The 15058-nt window shown below is 44.8% G+C and overlaps 5 protein-coding genes across 13 annotated transcripts in view; 3 read left to right on the plus strand and 2 right to left on the minus strand.

The window, feature by feature from the left end:
* Positions 1-333: 333 nt before the first annotated feature.
* Positions 334-6415, minus strand: LOC148317832 (uncharacterized). Its single transcript, XM_088285250.1, has 6 exons — positions 5899-6415; positions 5561-5778; positions 4870-5152; positions 1116-1295; positions 697-920; positions 334-557 (listed from the first exon to the last, which is right to left on the minus strand). The coding sequence occupies exons 1-6, from the start codon at positions 6015-6017 to the stop codon at positions 334-336; spliced, it is 1248 nt and encodes a 415-aa protein (XP_088141376.1). The 5' UTR covers positions 6018-6415.
* LOC148317833 (dual specificity protein phosphatase 13B-like) lies at positions 2106-4864 on the minus strand. Of its 3 annotated transcripts, none has more exons than XM_088284250.1 (4): positions 4207-4864; positions 3215-3386; positions 2886-3106; positions 2106-2387 (listed from the first exon to the last, which is right to left on the minus strand). In XM_088284250.1, the coding sequence occupies exons 1-4, from the start codon at positions 4325-4327 to the stop codon at positions 2173-2175; spliced, it is 729 nt and encodes a 242-aa protein (XP_088140376.1). In that variant the 5' UTR covers positions 4328-4864; the 3' UTR covers positions 2106-2172. The 3 variants fall into 3 exon arrangements, with proteins under 3 accessions (XP_088140376.1, XP_088140378.1, XP_088140377.1); XM_088284252.1 differs by having other exon boundaries at positions 4087-4864; XM_088284251.1 differs by having other exon boundaries at positions 3737-4864.
* LOC148317834 (sphingomyelin synthase-related protein 1-like) lies at positions 5846-11665 on the plus strand. 4 transcript variants are annotated; one of them, XM_088284244.1, is made up of 6 exons: positions 5846-6143; positions 7463-8027; positions 8550-8645; positions 8856-8973; positions 9069-9219; positions 9562-11314. In XM_088284244.1, the coding sequence occupies exons 2-6, from the start codon at positions 7480-7482 to the stop codon at positions 9864-9866; spliced, it is 1218 nt and encodes a 405-aa protein (XP_088140370.1). In that variant the 5' UTR covers positions 5846-6143; positions 7463-7479; the 3' UTR covers positions 9867-11314. The 4 variants fall into 4 exon arrangements, 3 of the variants coding, with proteins under 3 accessions (XP_088140370.1, XP_088140369.1, XP_088140368.1); XM_088284243.1 differs by having other exon boundaries at positions 5846-6133; XM_088284242.1 differs by lacking the exon at positions 5846-6143 and adding an exon at positions 6598-6790 and having other exon boundaries at positions 9562-11312.
* LOC148317835 (non-selective voltage-gated ion channel VDAC2-like) lies at positions 11549-14319 on the plus strand. Of its 2 annotated transcripts, none has more exons than XM_088284245.1 (9): positions 11549-11682; positions 12268-12342; positions 12415-12464; positions 12651-12803; positions 12882-12934; positions 13078-13305; positions 13405-13555; positions 13687-13744; positions 13828-14319. In XM_088284245.1, the coding sequence occupies exons 2-9, from the start codon at positions 12276-12278 to the stop codon at positions 13917-13919; spliced, it is 852 nt and encodes a 283-aa protein (XP_088140371.1). In that variant the 5' UTR covers positions 11549-11682; positions 12268-12275; the 3' UTR covers positions 13920-14319. The 2 variants fall into 2 exon arrangements, with proteins under 2 accessions (XP_088140371.1, XP_088140373.1); XM_088284247.1 differs by having other exon boundaries at positions 11570-11682; positions 12271-12342.
* A 145-nt stretch (positions 14320-14464) lies between these two features.
* The window catches only part of LOC148317836 (uncharacterized), a 56352-nt gene continuing 55758 nt past the window's right edge, over positions 14465-15058 (plus strand). For all 3 annotated transcript variants that reach the window (XR_015840027.1, XM_088284253.1, XM_088284254.1), the window contains exons 1-2: positions 14465-14556; positions 14781-14901. Coding sequence is in view for 2 of the 3 variants with exons in the window: in XM_088284253.1 (XP_088140379.1) it covers positions 14787-14901 (115 nt within the window). In the remaining variant the exon portion in view is untranslated. The remainder of the gene's footprint in view (positions 14557-14780; positions 14902-15058) is intronic.

Raw genomic sequence — 15058 nt, forward strand, 5'->3', positions numbered from 1 at the left:
CAGCACGTCGTGCCAATTCCAAGTGATTCTCAACTCAATTTTTGGACTTTGACCACAATTACACAACGCCCTTTTTTTTCCCTGATGCCAGTTTCTTTTCTTTCAGGCAGCCCAGATGATCCTGACCCAGATCCAAGCAATGAGGCCCAAGACGACAACAGTGAAAAAGTGGTCCGAGTCAAAAATGTGAGGACAACCAAAAGGAAAATAACCACGGTATAAATCCCTCCAATTTTATTGCAGCCAAACGCAAACTCAAAATGCTACAATGTACAATGTCGTCGGCCTACTCGGTGGCTCAAATGTTGGTTGTTGGGTGCTCCCTTGTAGATGTCATCTGGACTCAGTCCGGTGGGCGGCGTCCCTCCGTTCGAGTGTGAGCCGCACGTCCAGCTGCCGGAGTTGCTTGAGGAAGCCCCAGTTGGGCAGGATCCTGCGGCGCGTCTTGACGTGCTCGGCGGCGTCGGCCAGCGTCATGCCCTCGCCGATCATCAGGTAGGCCAGGAACAGCGTGGCCGAGCGACTCCTGCCCATCACGCAGTGCACCAGCACTTGATCTGATCGCACACAGACAGCTCTGTGGTTTTCCTGCTGCGTACACCTCCAGCTAACTCATCTCCCCCCCAAAAAATACAAATCTGGACGTTATTCGGTTTCCTGCCCCCCCCCCCCCCCCCCCTCACTTTTGTGCCTTACTGTGAGGCTCTGCCAACGCCGTTTGTATGAAGTGGGCGGCGGTGAAAAAGTACTGGCTGAGGTCAAACGTGGGCGTGTCCGATGCCACCACGCCGTGGTAGACCACGCCCATGTCACCATAGTAACAGGCGCCCGTGTCCACGCTGTTCCACGTCCCCTCGGCGGCGTTCAGGATGTGCGTGATCTTCAACATCTTCAGCTTCACTTTGTCTCTTGCCGTCGCCCTGTCGCAGTCAAAATTCATTTGTACTTTTTATTTATTAAATATGAATTAATATTTTTTGGGGTGGGAGTTTTATTTTCAATTTAAATAATTAGTAGATTACGGAATTCAAGAGAAAAAATGCACCTTAAATGATGTCCTAAATGTAATGCGCACGCAATGATCGATTGAGCGCTTTCGGTATTTTGCTACTTACTCGTCGCCGATGTAAACTTGAGGCCACACCTGGTTGTAGGCGGCGTATGCCGCGCAGCCCCGGTTGAGGATTTTGTCCAGCTCGTAGCAGCTGGGCGTGACGTCATTGCCGTCGTGGTCGTCGAGATGTCTTTGGGACATGCCTTCGTCCGCTTGTGTGATGACGCCAAATCTGAAGAAGCTGTATCGTTTCGGTGGCGAAGGAGACGATTGTGTAACGGCCGTCGGTTGCCGAGGATATTTTTAGGGGCTGCGATGATGTGGCTGACCTTAGCTGCCACGCTGGAACACTTCCACCCTCACCCCCGAGCACACACTGGCACACTTTTGAATCGCCACTGATGAAACTGTGGACATTTCACCCCATCCCGGGATCGTAACAAAAACAAATGTACCGGTAAATCTCTCTTTTTTTTTTTTTTAATATGTTTGCAAAATTTGAAAAAAATATTGTTGTCTTTAATATTTCTAAGGATGAGTTTTTAATTTAACATCAACATCCGGAAAGTATTTTCAGAGCTTCACATTTTAGAGATTGTCATGAAACGTTTTCGCACCGACGTCGTCACTTCTCGGCTTCGCTTCTCATTGCGGAATCATGAAACGTGTGCTATCGGACAGCCGCTCTCTTTCTGCCGAGCACGTCTCGTTCTCTCTTCAAAGTCCTGCCCGGAAGATTATTTTTGTCGTCTTGCATCCTCTTGTCGTTCAAACACGCCGCCTGGTTTATTTTTAGGCACACAGTCTTGCTGGAGACGCTTGAGGACAATCGTTCGCCGTTGGAATATTTCGGACTTGAGCACCGCGCGGCCTTCGAAGTGGCCTCAACATTTATGACAAAGCAAAAACATTTGGGATGGGTGGGAAGTCATATTATCAAATTATTATTTGAAATCAGTTGAATATTTCCAAGAAAAAAAAGGAAATTGGACAAAACAAATCTATCGATTCATTCCAATAAGGCGAGTTGAAGTAAGCAAACCACAAAATGTAACGCTCTCAAAACGGATGCCGTTCATTTATTCCGTTGCCACATTTTCTAATCCTCAGACGTGACTTCAAGTCCGCCCGTTGCCGTTGTGGCCGGCGGACCGCAGCCTAACGTCGAGCGCCCGCAGCTGCTCGAGGAATCCGGGGTTGGGCGAGATGTTGCGCTTGGCGCTGACCGCCGCCATGGCCTCGGCCAGCGGCAGCCGCCGGTGGATCATCAGGTAGGCCAGCACCAACGTGGACGAGCGGCTCAGTCCCATGGCGCAGTGCACCAGCACGCGTCCTGCGCGCGCACGCACAGAACAAACAGAAAAATATCCCTGTAATATTACTACAAATGCTTAATTGTATGAGAAGAAACTTCAACGTCATGAGGATGAAATTGTGAGAACGTTGTTCAGTAGATGTTATAAAAACATGGAAACATGTTTAACTTGGGATTAAATGGTCTTGGTTTCACAAATGAAATCATGTCCAGCGTGACGTAATATTTGGACTATTTAATAGTATTAAAAGTCATGTTACTGAAATAAGAATGATCAAGTTTTCAGAGAGAAGTTGTGTATTTTCAAGAAACAAAAATGTTTGTTCAGAATTTTTTTTTTTCATTTACTAATATTTTCTTAGAAAAATTTTCACATCAGTTTAAAAAAAACTACAAATAAAATATAAAATCTCAAGTCTCAAAAATGGGCAAATGAAGTCAGGTCACCGATCGGATCTTATTGTGATCGACACAACCGCCGCTTTCTTTGTGCTGATGTCGTCGCAGCCGTCTCACCTGTGGGCGAACTCAACGCACTCCGGATGAAGTCGGCCGCCGAGTAAAAGAAAGCGCTGAGGTCAAAGGTCACCATGTCGAACGCTTCCACGCCGCGATACGTCAACTTGATGTCGCGGTAGAAGGCGGCGCCCGTATTGACGTTGAACTTTCCGTGGGCGGCGTTCAGCACGTGGCTGATGCCGTGCGCGCGCAGGCTCCGCTTGTCTTTGGCGGCGTACCTGAAGAGACGACAAACAAAACACAATTTGGCGCGGCCCATCCCTGAAAACGTACTCCAAATCGATCATTATTTGACTTTGAAAGGACCCGTGCTTTGCTCGGCTTACATGTCTCCCAAGAAGATTCTGGGTTGGACCTGATCCATGTGGTTGCACTCGCTGCCTGTCTTGGTCCACATCAGCCTCTGAAGTTCAGACGCCGGGGGGCTCTGATACCTCGCGGACGCATCCTTCGGAGTGGCCAAGCTCCTCGGGCGTCTGGGTATGCCTGATTGCGCCACTTTGGCCATTTGGACACATCAGAAAACATTTCCTAGTTTTTGGTTTTTTTTTTTTTATGTTTGCGCAAAACTGCAAAACAATTGTGCAAATACACACTGAACAATAATTGCATGTGCCATTTTTAGCTTGCCACGAACCGGATTTGTTATGGCTCAACCCGGTATCGATGAAGATGTAATGCAGCACACATGGCATGAAATAAACCTGAACCGGAATTTTGGAGTTGTTTCCACTTTCCTTAAATCGACCTATCCCAAATGTATACACCTCCTCTTCTCTCAAGCCTCTGTCACATTCGAAGGCATAACGAGATAGTTGAAATCAGTATTTGAGCAATGAGCTACTTACTTTCGAACTTGCGAGCGAGCCAGACGACGTTTGTAGGCCGCCGCCCTCCTCGGCCGTCATCTACACGGCAACATTTTTGGCTATTTTAATGTCGCCCAAAATAATTTGGGTCTTTAAAGGTTAGCCCAGCCATGAGTGCTCGCTCACTCGCTCACACACACGGACTCCGGCTAGCTTATTTGGTATTTAAACCAGACATGTTAGCAGGCGCTTATTTGAGCCTGCATATTTTTAAAGGTTAGATCACTTCATATTTGTATTTGATGAGATTTTTTTCACGTCATATTTCTTTTTTTTTTTGCATGAAGTATCGATGTCTATGATCGGCAGCCTCCACAAGTACCCAATACCTTGAAATGTTGTTGCTTTGAGTCGGCTGTCACTGGACTGACTTGACTCTAGCAACCCGGAGATGGATTCCGCATTTGTTTGTACCAATCATAGTAACAAAAATTGTCATCATCATGTACCGTAATGAGGATGACGATGTCGCTTCCTTTTAACTTTCGTCGTCAAGGGAGTGGTCATTTGGTATTGCATTGTAGAATTCTCAAGCTCATTGAACTGATTGGAGCGCTTCCATGACGTCATCACGGGAGTGTGCAACAGCGCCTTCTGCTGGATGAGTCTAAAATTGACTTCTGGGGTTGTTTTTTTTTATTAATTTAAATAAATTTGAAATATTAGTTTATATTTTGGTTATATATATATGTATATGTATATATATATATATATATGTGTATATATATGTATATATATGTATATATATATGTATATGTATTATATTATTGCTGAAAATAAATTATACCATTTATACCATTTAGTCCTGGCATTCTTTATTTGAATTGGTCTTATATTTATGCATTTTTATTTTTGTTTTCTTAGCTAAATTACATTATTCATTGTGAGAGTAAGTGGCTTGGATAAAGGTTAGATAGATATATTACTTTGGTCATTTCAATTCATTTGTTGAATTTTCTAAAATGGTACACTATTATTTTGGTCTATGTTGGCAAATCATTGAAAATGTGTATTTTATATTATGTTTTCTGATACTTGGATGATTCATGTTGACAGATGTTTTATATTGTCTCCTTATTTGTGTTAACAAATGAATTGTTGCTTATTGTGACACTTTATTTGTGCTTCTATTTGGCAAAAGAGTGATGACTTGCGAATGGATCGGAATTTCTGGCAGGATTTCCTGCAGCGGATGACGTGGTGCCGTTTCCCGCGAGAGCTGGCGGTCTAAAGCCCGCAGCTGCTTGAGGAATCCGACATTGGGGAAGATCCAACGACGTTCTTTCACTTTGCGGATGGCCTCCAGTAGGCTGAGGTCGTGGCCAATCATCAGGTACGCCAGCACCAGCGACGCCGAGCGGCTCACGCCCACCGCGCAGTGCACCAGAACACGAGCTGAACACCAACGATTCCGATTAGAAGGGGATGAAAAAGAAATCACAAATGCAATGGTCGTGTAACATGCATCCACCTCAATTCAATTGAATCTCAAATCAACTTTTACAATTGAAATGACTCGGAAAGCCATGAATCCATTTTGGCCCGATGTGATCAACATACTTTCAGGAATTGCATCTTCATGGGCACATGAGAGGATGGACAAGGATTAAATTCACACGTTGTCAGCCATGCGTACCATTTACTTCCTGATCTCAGAACCAACCCAAGTGGATGCCTTTGGTATCGCTGACTGGTATCGACAACCTTCAGGACTACTCGATACTTTTAAGTAAACCCAATATCGGCCTGATACGGATATTTGGCATTGGTACTCGCCCATCCCTAATATGAATGTTTTCATACCGCCGGCAGTGTTGAGCGCATTATTGATGTAGTTGGCACACGGCAGAAAGTGGGGCGACAGGTCAAAGGATGGCGAGTCGTCAGCAGGCACGCCGTAATAATCCACCGACGGTCCGTAGAATAGTTCACCGCCCTGGCAGTACTTGCTGCCGTGGGCCGCGTTGACCACGTGAGTGATTCTCAGCTTCCACAGGACATAGCGGTCATTAGCCACCGACCTGTGGGGGGCGTGGGCGGTCGCAGAGCAGCAGCAGTCATCTTTCAGTTAGCTCGAACCCGGAAGGGAACAGCCGGTAGCATAGCAGCGGCAGCAGTAGCGTTTATGGCCGTGTACTCACGAGTCCCCAATGAAGAGACAAGGCCAAACCTCGTCCACGTGGTTCCCGGAGCGTTTTCCTCCAAACAAAATGTGCTTCAACTCTTTGACAGATGGCGTCCGGGGCGAGCGCTCCTCCATTGCAAATCCAAAATGCTGCAGTACTACTGCGTTCCCTTGTGAATGTTTTTGCTGAGCTTTGACTGGCAAAGACAGCTGCAAGATCGGATTTGCGCCACGCTTGCTTACCGTTTTGGGTGCGTTACGGTAATTACGAAGCAACCCAGCATGTCATGTGGTAGGAGCAGCTCGTGTTTCAAGCAGCACTTGAATTATCTGTCAACAATAGGTAGCATAGTAATAATGTTCAACATAGTAAAATCCCCCCCAAAAAAAGTAAAAAGAAAAATTGCTCGTAGCACAGTCGTGGTAATGTTTCAAAAGCAGCACTTGTATGCCACCAATGCAGTCATCTGTTGGTCGCGTAGTAATAGAGTGAAATGTTCCTGCACGTTCAAATGTCATGACGTCACAAGCGCAATCAATGGTTATTCCAAGTAATTTTAGTTACAATGTGTGGAAATAATGTTATTTTAATATGTCAAATAACGGGCAAAAAACACATTTTCACGTGTGAAGCGCATCTTGTGTCGCGTTTTTTTCCCCCCATTTCACGTCACTTTATTTTGGTTGCGCTTCTATTGTGGACAAGGCCTCTCGTGTGACGTCACGTGCGAGCCGGATGCCAACTCGCAGCGCGATATGATTGCACACAAGCCCCACCGCGATGTTTTTGTTAGCAAAAGCAACAAGGTTGACATTATGAGTTGCTCGCCTGGTGCACTTTCCACTTGGCCGACGTTCGCAAGTCAAACGTGTCGCCGGCCGTTGTCGTTCGCTTGAGCTCAGGCCGGGTGAGTGAAAACCAAAAGCCGAGCTAACGCTGCTAGCAGCCGTCAAGCTAGCCGTCTTCGCAGATGCAAAGCTGCACTTGTTGTGTTTTCTTTCATTTATTAATTATGCTTTGTTTCTTGGGCAAATGTTCCTTTTGGCATTCATCCAGCTTGCGCGTGTCATTCAACACCTTTTTGTTCGCCTGAAATGGCCAAGTGGTGTCATTGCAATGCTAACTAACCTTTGACAGCGACTCGATAGATAACTCATCGTTCCCTAAAATCTAAGAATAATGATAATAGTTTTTTTTTTGTTTTTTCCCATAGAGGAATGTATTAGAGTTGTCTTCTTTCGTATGATTCGATGAGGTTGTTGAAGTAATTGTGCCGAAAGTCCCCAATTTGGTAGACTCAAAAACTGATAATTATATACAATAATTGGCCGTTTAATTTTGAGAAAATGTCATGAATAAAATGACCTTATTTCGGCCCTTAATGCTTACAACACTAAATATAGGAATTACAGGCAAAACATTTGGCACTTTTACAATACTTTGTACTTTAATATTTGTCAAACATTGTCAACGAGGGTAAAATTACCCTACCTCCTAATTTCAATCAATTGATTGGCTGGGCCGTCACACAGATTAACAACACAGCACGCTATAATGTGTGTTTCTTTTTGTTTTCCAGCATTTGACGCTTGTGAAATGATCCCGCCGAACGTCCGCCGCTGGACGACCAAGCACGTGGCCAAGTGGCTGAAGGACGAAGGCTTCTGCGACTACGTGGACCTGCTGTGCCACAAGCACCGGCTGGATGGCAGCAGCCTGCTTGCCCTCAGCGAGTACGACCTGCGCTCTCCCCCGCTGGAGCTCAAAGTGCTGGGTGACATCAAGCGCCTCATGGCGTCCGTCCGCAAGCTCCAGAAGCAGAACCTGGACACGCTGGAAGAGCTGGGCCTGCACTTCGACGGACACTCACCCACCGGCTCGGGCGACTGGCTGTGCAACGGCGAGGCGGCGCGTTCCTGCGACGGCACCGACACGGCGCCCGTCGGCGAGGAGTACCAGAAGTACACCAACGGGAAGTACAAGCAGCAGACGCGGCGGCTGGACCCCGAATGCTGGAAGACGGTGCTGAGCTCCCTCTATGTGGTCTTCGTGTTTGGCTTCACATCTTTCGTCATGGTCATCGTGCACGAGAGGGTCCCCGACATGGCCACTTACCCGCCACTCCCTGACATCTTCCTGGATAGGTGGGTCCCTTGTGCACATAAAACGCACAGCACACCAGTTATTTAATTCAATGTCACAAATGAGGACATATAATAAGATTTGATGATGATAATATTAGTTGTTCTTCGCAGAAGATAAAGACAGATTTATATTCAATAAATCCAAACACTGCAATATCAATGCTAATTTCTTTAGCCTGTCTATGCTGTTTTGCATTGTGTGTTAGCATTGAGCTCGTGGTTGTGTGGTTGAGTGATGTGGTTAAATATGCAACATGTCATTCTGTTATATGTTTACTTTTACATAATTCAAATTTCAAACGCAAAGCAAAAACATTCACAAAAACTGATTGTAAGCCCTTGAAAAAAAGCACAAATTGTGCCATTTGTAAGTCGAGTTACTGGCAGAATTTAACAGCACATCGGACACGAACTGGACGGCGGTGGACTTCATCCTTTTGTTCCGTGACGACGCTGTTTCTGTTTATACAAAACAGCGAGACGGCCAAGCAAATCATGGTCTGGTTTTTTTTTGGTCCACAGCGTGCCTCGAATCCCGTGGGCCTTCGCCATGGCTGAAGCGTGTGGCGTCATCTTGTGTATCATCTGGCTGCTGGTTCTACTGCTGCACAAACATCGGTACTTTTTAACCAACACCGCCCAATCAAAGTTGAACAAAAATCAGCCGCTCGCAACTTCCGTGGGATGACTTCCACGTTTGTCATTTTGCCAGAGACGGCTTGAAAGTTTGATGGTTGCTGTAGAAATTGGGGGCGGGGCTTCTGTCATGCTCATTGAATGACTGACCAGGAAGTTCCACATTCTTGTTCTTGCATGCTTGTCCTGCAGGTCCATTCTGTTGCGGCGCATGTGCAGTCTCATGGGGACGGTGTTCATGTTGCGCTGCATCACCATGTTCGTCACCTCCCTGTCCGTGCCGGGACAACACTTGCAGTGCTCCGGAAAGGTAACGAACGGCCGCGAAGTTCCGCCCTTAATCGCACTGGCCAAAGGCGCAGGTGACGGACAGTACGCCGCAGTAACGCTGGGGGTGTCGCGCAGATGTACGGCGACACGTGGGCCAAGCTGCGTCGGGCCGTGGCCATCTGGAGCGGCTTCGGCATGACGCTGACGGGCGTGCACACGTGCGGCGACTACATGTTCAGCGGACACACCGTCGTCATCACCTTGCTCAACTTCTTTGTCACCGAGTGTGAGTCGCACACCTTTATTTTATTTTTGCATTTGTCTTCATCTAGCATTTAACATTTCGGTGTTTTCAATTTTAGAATTTTGTATTTTTCCTCTTACGATTTATTTTTAGTTGAATTTTTGACCCGTCAGCGTACATTGCATTAAATGTGCAACATTCAGTAATTCTGAAATGGTACGTTGGCGCCCTCTAGTGGTTTACAAAGAATCACGGAATCAATTTTCAAACTATGTGTACATTTGCATGAATACATGTTTTGTTTCTATACAAGAATTAAATTTCACACTGCTGGAGTGTGGCGTTAACGTTGAGTGTAAAGTCAAGATGTTGTATTTTGTGCAGACACGCCGCGCAGCTGGCACTTCATCCACACGCTGTCGTGGGTGCTCAACCTGTTCGGCATCTTCTTCATCCTGGCGGCGCACGAGCACTACTCCATCGACGTCTTCATCGCCTTCTACATCACCACGCGCCTCTTCCTCTACTACCACACGCTGGCCAACACGCGCGCCTACCAGCAGAGCCGTCGCGCACGCATCTGGTTCCCCATGTTCTCCTTCTTCGAATGCAACGTCAACGGGCCCGTGCCCAACGAGTACTGCTGGCCCTTCTCGCGGCCCGCCGTCTTCAAATTTGTCATCGGCTAGAGGGGGCGCCGTCCGTCCGTCCGTCCGTCCGTCGGAGTGAATTCACACAGCCTGCCTTTGACTTCAAGGATTTGTTTGATCAAAAGTAAGAATCAGCCAAAACTGTCTTTTGTCTTAAGTGTGATTCCATTTGCCAATGACCTTGCGCTTTGCTATAGGTTTCCGTGTGTAAAATGTCAAATATATAAAAAAAGGTTGGACTGTTTTTACTACAAGGGGCCATACTGCAGTCTATTCGGCAAGCGCAGTGGTGCCTTGAGATACGAGTGACCCAATTTGACTTGCACCTAAACTCAACTTTGAATTTGTGATGCACAAACGGTTTCATTTTGTTTTTTTACTTTATTTTTGTGAAATCAAATATTTTTTGGGTGGGGACTAGACCAATTGCATTTCTATTTTTTTTAAAGGTAAAAGATCATTTGAGTTGTGAGCGTGGCCACGCAACAAATTAAACTCATATCTGAAGGCACCACTGTTTTCAGCCTAATTGCACATTGGATTTTTTTTTTTTAACTCAAAATTCTACATATGATGACCACATGTGCTTAGAAAGAAATCTCTGACTTCATTTGACAGGGTGTTCAAATGTGGAAAATTGGATGCACAGAAAATGACTAACAGAAATTATTTTATATTTTTTTTAGAATTGCATGTTGGGTGAGGTGTTATGTTCTGATTTGGTCCTCGTGCCGCAGGTTTCCCACCACTGTCATAGTATTACTCCTAGAACAATACCCTTTAGTTATTTAAGGAATATCTCTAAAAACCTGTTAATTTATTTAAGTTTGTGTGTTTTTGTACTAAGGCAGCAACATGCACACATCAGACTTAAGTTTACAGTTGCTCAAAAATTCGTTTTCGTGTGAACAGGCAATACACTTTTTTTGTAATGTACTGATTCAATTGTTGGAAAATGTGTGTGATGTAAAAAAAAACAAAAAAAACAGCCATGGTTTCTCATCTTAATATTTAAACTATTAAAGAGGACATATTGTGGAAAATTGACTTTTTGTCCTGCAAGCACATCCATCAACTAGTGTGGGTTGTCACATCCAAGTAAATTTGACTTATCAGCTATTTCAGGAAATGTATATGTGCTTGAACTGTTCGCAATGTGACAAGTGTTTTAGTGGCTCGGTGATGAAATGCTGCATCCACCAAGCAATGCAACTTACTTGATGGATCGATCAAGTTGATGGTGTGGTGCTTTGTATATGGCGGTGTGCATCAAAAATGTGCCAATGACAATCGTGGCAAGCTGAGATGTCGAATGGAATCTGTTAACACGCTCCAGACATGTTCAGACCCGTAGCAACTCTTTAAAATGAAAGAGCTGAAATTGAACGTTATTGCATTTTCTAAAATAAATGTACGGTTTGACGCATTTGTTTGTTTTAGTCTGAGTAGTTTACAAAGTCATCCTCACATTATTTTACGTTCGTTAAATAACGATTCTCCCTTCCCGTTACCATAGTAACCTGGATGTCTTCCTATATGCCGGTGCATAATTCGTGTGAAATATGCATTTTCCATTCGACACAAAGAGACTAAAAATGTATTTCTACGTTGCATATGTCAGATGGCACAGAAATAAAACGATTACGTTGTTGAAAATGTTTGTTTCTAAATAATCCATCTTTTATTTTCAGTCAGGCATGCCAAAGACAGCTTTAGGGGCCTTCCAACCCCGAGGTCAGCGGTGTCTCCTCCACAAGCCGTAATTGTCCTGAACCGGCTGGCCGGCGTCTTTACACTTGGCAGACTCTCCAAGTTCAAGTGAACGGCGACCTTGACAACAATCAAACATTTGTCGGTGAGTTAAACACTTCATTATCAACCCGGGTTGCTGCTCTCCGAATGTTGCTGTAACTTCGTTAAAAAACTAAAAGTATTAAATAAATGTGGCGTCCTATTTGCTAGCTAGAAAACGCCCCTTGCTAGGCTACCTCTGCTGGACTACTACTAACGAAGCCTCTTCTCAAACTTTTTACACCAAGCAGCACCTAAAAAAATACTTTGCTCTCTAAGTACCACCAACATTAACCGACAGTGTCCCGGAAAATTCGATCATCAAAAACGAGACCGGTTTTGTTCCTTAAAAAAAAAAAAAGTAATATGCTGCACAGTTTGAACATTACCACCGGAAAACATGAGAATGTGTTGCAAACAAAAGTTAAATACTTATTGTACCCAAGTAATCAGTAAAAGCATACTGTTATTCTCGATTAAATGTAAATGTGTTGAATGATGAGGTTAAATACAACGGAACTGTCATCAGGCAGTGATTCATTAGCGTACCACCAGAGGGAGACAGTGCAGCACGTGAGAATCACCGAACTTCCATAATTTTTTTCTCTCTTCTCTCAATAATCTCCATAGTTTTATATTTGTGTGTTAGCAGGCAAAATGGCAGTCCCTCCATCATATGCAGATCTGGGAAAATCTGCAAAGGACATCTTCAACAAGGGATATGGTATTTAAGTTTAACCCCCCCCCCCCTCCATTTAAACTCCCTCAATAAAGACCTTTGCCATTGTGCTTGCAGGTTTTGGATTGGTTAAACTCGACGTCAAGACAAAGTCATCAAATGGAGTGGTGAGTAGAGGATTTTACTGACAAAAGTTAGAAGACAGATTATTTGTGCAGATTTTGGAGTTGCCATGGCGATTGAGATATGGTGACTGAGAGTGGAGGCCACTATTTGAGAAAATCATTAATTGCCTACAAACAAATAATTGGATGGGAATAATATGGGCCGATGTCAACGTGCGTCCATTGCAGGAGTTCAAAACGTGCGGCTCGTCCAACGTGGACACCAGCAAGGTGACGGGAGCTCTGGAGACCAAGTACAAGTGGGCCGAATATGGGCTGACCTTCACTGAGAAGTGGACCACCGAGAACACGCTCGGCACGGAAATCTGCATCGAGGATCAGGTGCAAATCTGATTGTTCGTCTCTAGGCGGAAATATGCCGGCTTGACTTTGCAATAACGTCATCGTTTTCTCGTTTAGATCACCAAAGGCCTGAAACTGAATTTTGAAACCACATTTTCACCAAACACTGGGTATGTACGTTCATTGTTTTTCAAGATACAATCCGTCATCCAGTATTGATTTCGTTTTGCTCGGTCTCGTAGAGAATTACAATTTTGAGGGGAGAAAATGAATTTGGATGCACTGAATAGATTGAAACGGTCATTTCCCGCAGCAAGAAGAGTGGCAAAATCAAGACGGCCTACAAGCGTGAGTTCCTTCATGCCGGCGTGGACGTAGACCTGGACTTTGCTGGTCCCACCCTCCACGGCGCCACCGTTGCCGGCTATGAAGGCTGGCTGGCGGGCTACCAGATGAGCTTCGACACGGCCAAGTCCAGGATGCTCCAGAGTAACTTTGCCGTCGGCTACAAGACGGGCGACTTCCAGCTACACACCAACATGTATGTATGCATGCATGCATGCGTGCGCACACTTTTGGGGTGCGCTTGTGGTGCGAGCTGAGTGAAGCCACTGATGAACGGGGTATTTTGTTTCTGCAGAAACAACGGTTGTGAATTTGGAGGCTCCATCTACCAGAAGGTGAACGAGCAGCTGGAGACGGCCGTCAACCTGGCGTGGGCGGCGGGGAGCAACGGAACTCGCTTTGGGATCGCCGCCAAATACCAGATGGACTCCAGCGCCTCCATATCAGTCAGGCTCTTGAACAAACATTGCAATACTTCGTGATTTTTTTTGAGCATGTTCAAAATAATGTAAAATTAAATGTTATGATTTCAATGTGTGATGTATTCATTTATTTCACGGAAATGATTTTCCTCCAGGTTAAGGTGAACAACGCCAGCTTGGTTGGAATTGGATACAGTCAGACTCTTCGGCCCGGTAAGAAAATTCTTTCATATATTGACTTTGAATTGTCACTTTCTTCTTTTCAAAATGAGTCTTCTAATATTGAACGCTTGCAGGTATGAAACTCGTCCTTTCTGCACTTGTGGATGGGAAAAACATCAACGCCGGCGGTCACAAATTGGGCTTGGGCCTGGAGTTGGAGGCATGAGGATCCATTTAGAGAGAGAATGTTGTTTTGTGTTTTAACCATATGAAATAATAGGACGACACCCCCCCCTCTTTTTTTTTTTTTCATTTCTTGAGCGCCGCTGAAATGTCACCGCCTAGTCTCCACTCGCTTGTAAGTCACAATGAAGCTCCTGTCACAAATGATTGTCTGCTAAACAATGTATGAAGACCTAAAAAAAATATATTGGGCGGGGGGGGGCAGCGACCCACAAATTGGGAAGCGTTACTGTCGATCACAATGCTTAAATTAAGAGCCACGATTTCCTCCATTTGAGTCGATGTTGACAATCCAAGCGAGTGGGACGTCCAAGTTGCATCAGAGCTCTTCTTTTGCTCACTAGACTTCCTTTCTCAATTAAAGTTGTTCCTTTTTTTGTTAAGCAACGTCTCTGCAGTGGCGTTTTTTTCTTAAGATAGAGAAATGTGAAAAAAATCCATTTTAATGAAACAATTTCATTGCATTTGAAATAAAAAAGGTGTCCTACAAAATACCTCTTTAAAGGAATACAATTCAACTTTTCCATGTACTGCAATACTGTTTGTCCTGAAAAATCCGACCCAGAAGTGTGGTATGCGTACCAACCCGTCAAGTGTGACGTGAAATAATCACTTCTCAGGTACAGTTTAATTGCATTTAAACTTTAACTTCTCGCGTTTTAACTTATTTAGGTGCGATGTTTAATTTACGTTTTATGTCTTGTTTGAAATACTGTAATTAAAATCAAAGGAAGCGTTTGAAGTTAAAAAAAAAACGTCATGCGCAAATTGTATGACCTGACAAAAGAATATCATTAAAATAGTCTTTGGAAAGACCATGCTTGTAATTAAATCTTTTTAAAAGTTGCCGATGGGCCAGCGTCAAGACCGACGATGTGTCAATCATTTTGATGAGTCGCACCTGTCGCCCACGGAGCTTCGCGGGCTTGGCGACTGCGACGGAACACATGCTAGCCACTTGCTAGGTAAGTTGAACATTTCTTTAAAAAAGATCAAATGTTGGAACACTTTTCGTGTGCTGGCGACGTTTCTGGGGGCACCGGACAGAATTGAAATCTTGCTCGCTCTTCTAAAACGTCGTCGTCCGTTGTTAAAATGTTTGAATCCCGCTACACGCAATCC

Source organism: Idiotropiscis lumnitzeri, chromosome 20 (assembly GCF_059441095.1).
Source record: "Idiotropiscis lumnitzeri isolate Australia: NSW breed Sydney's pygmy pipehorse chromosome 20, RoL_Ilum_1.0, whole genome shotgun sequence".
NCBI lineage: Eukaryota > Metazoa > Chordata > Actinopteri > Syngnathiformes > Syngnathidae > Idiotropiscis > Idiotropiscis lumnitzeri.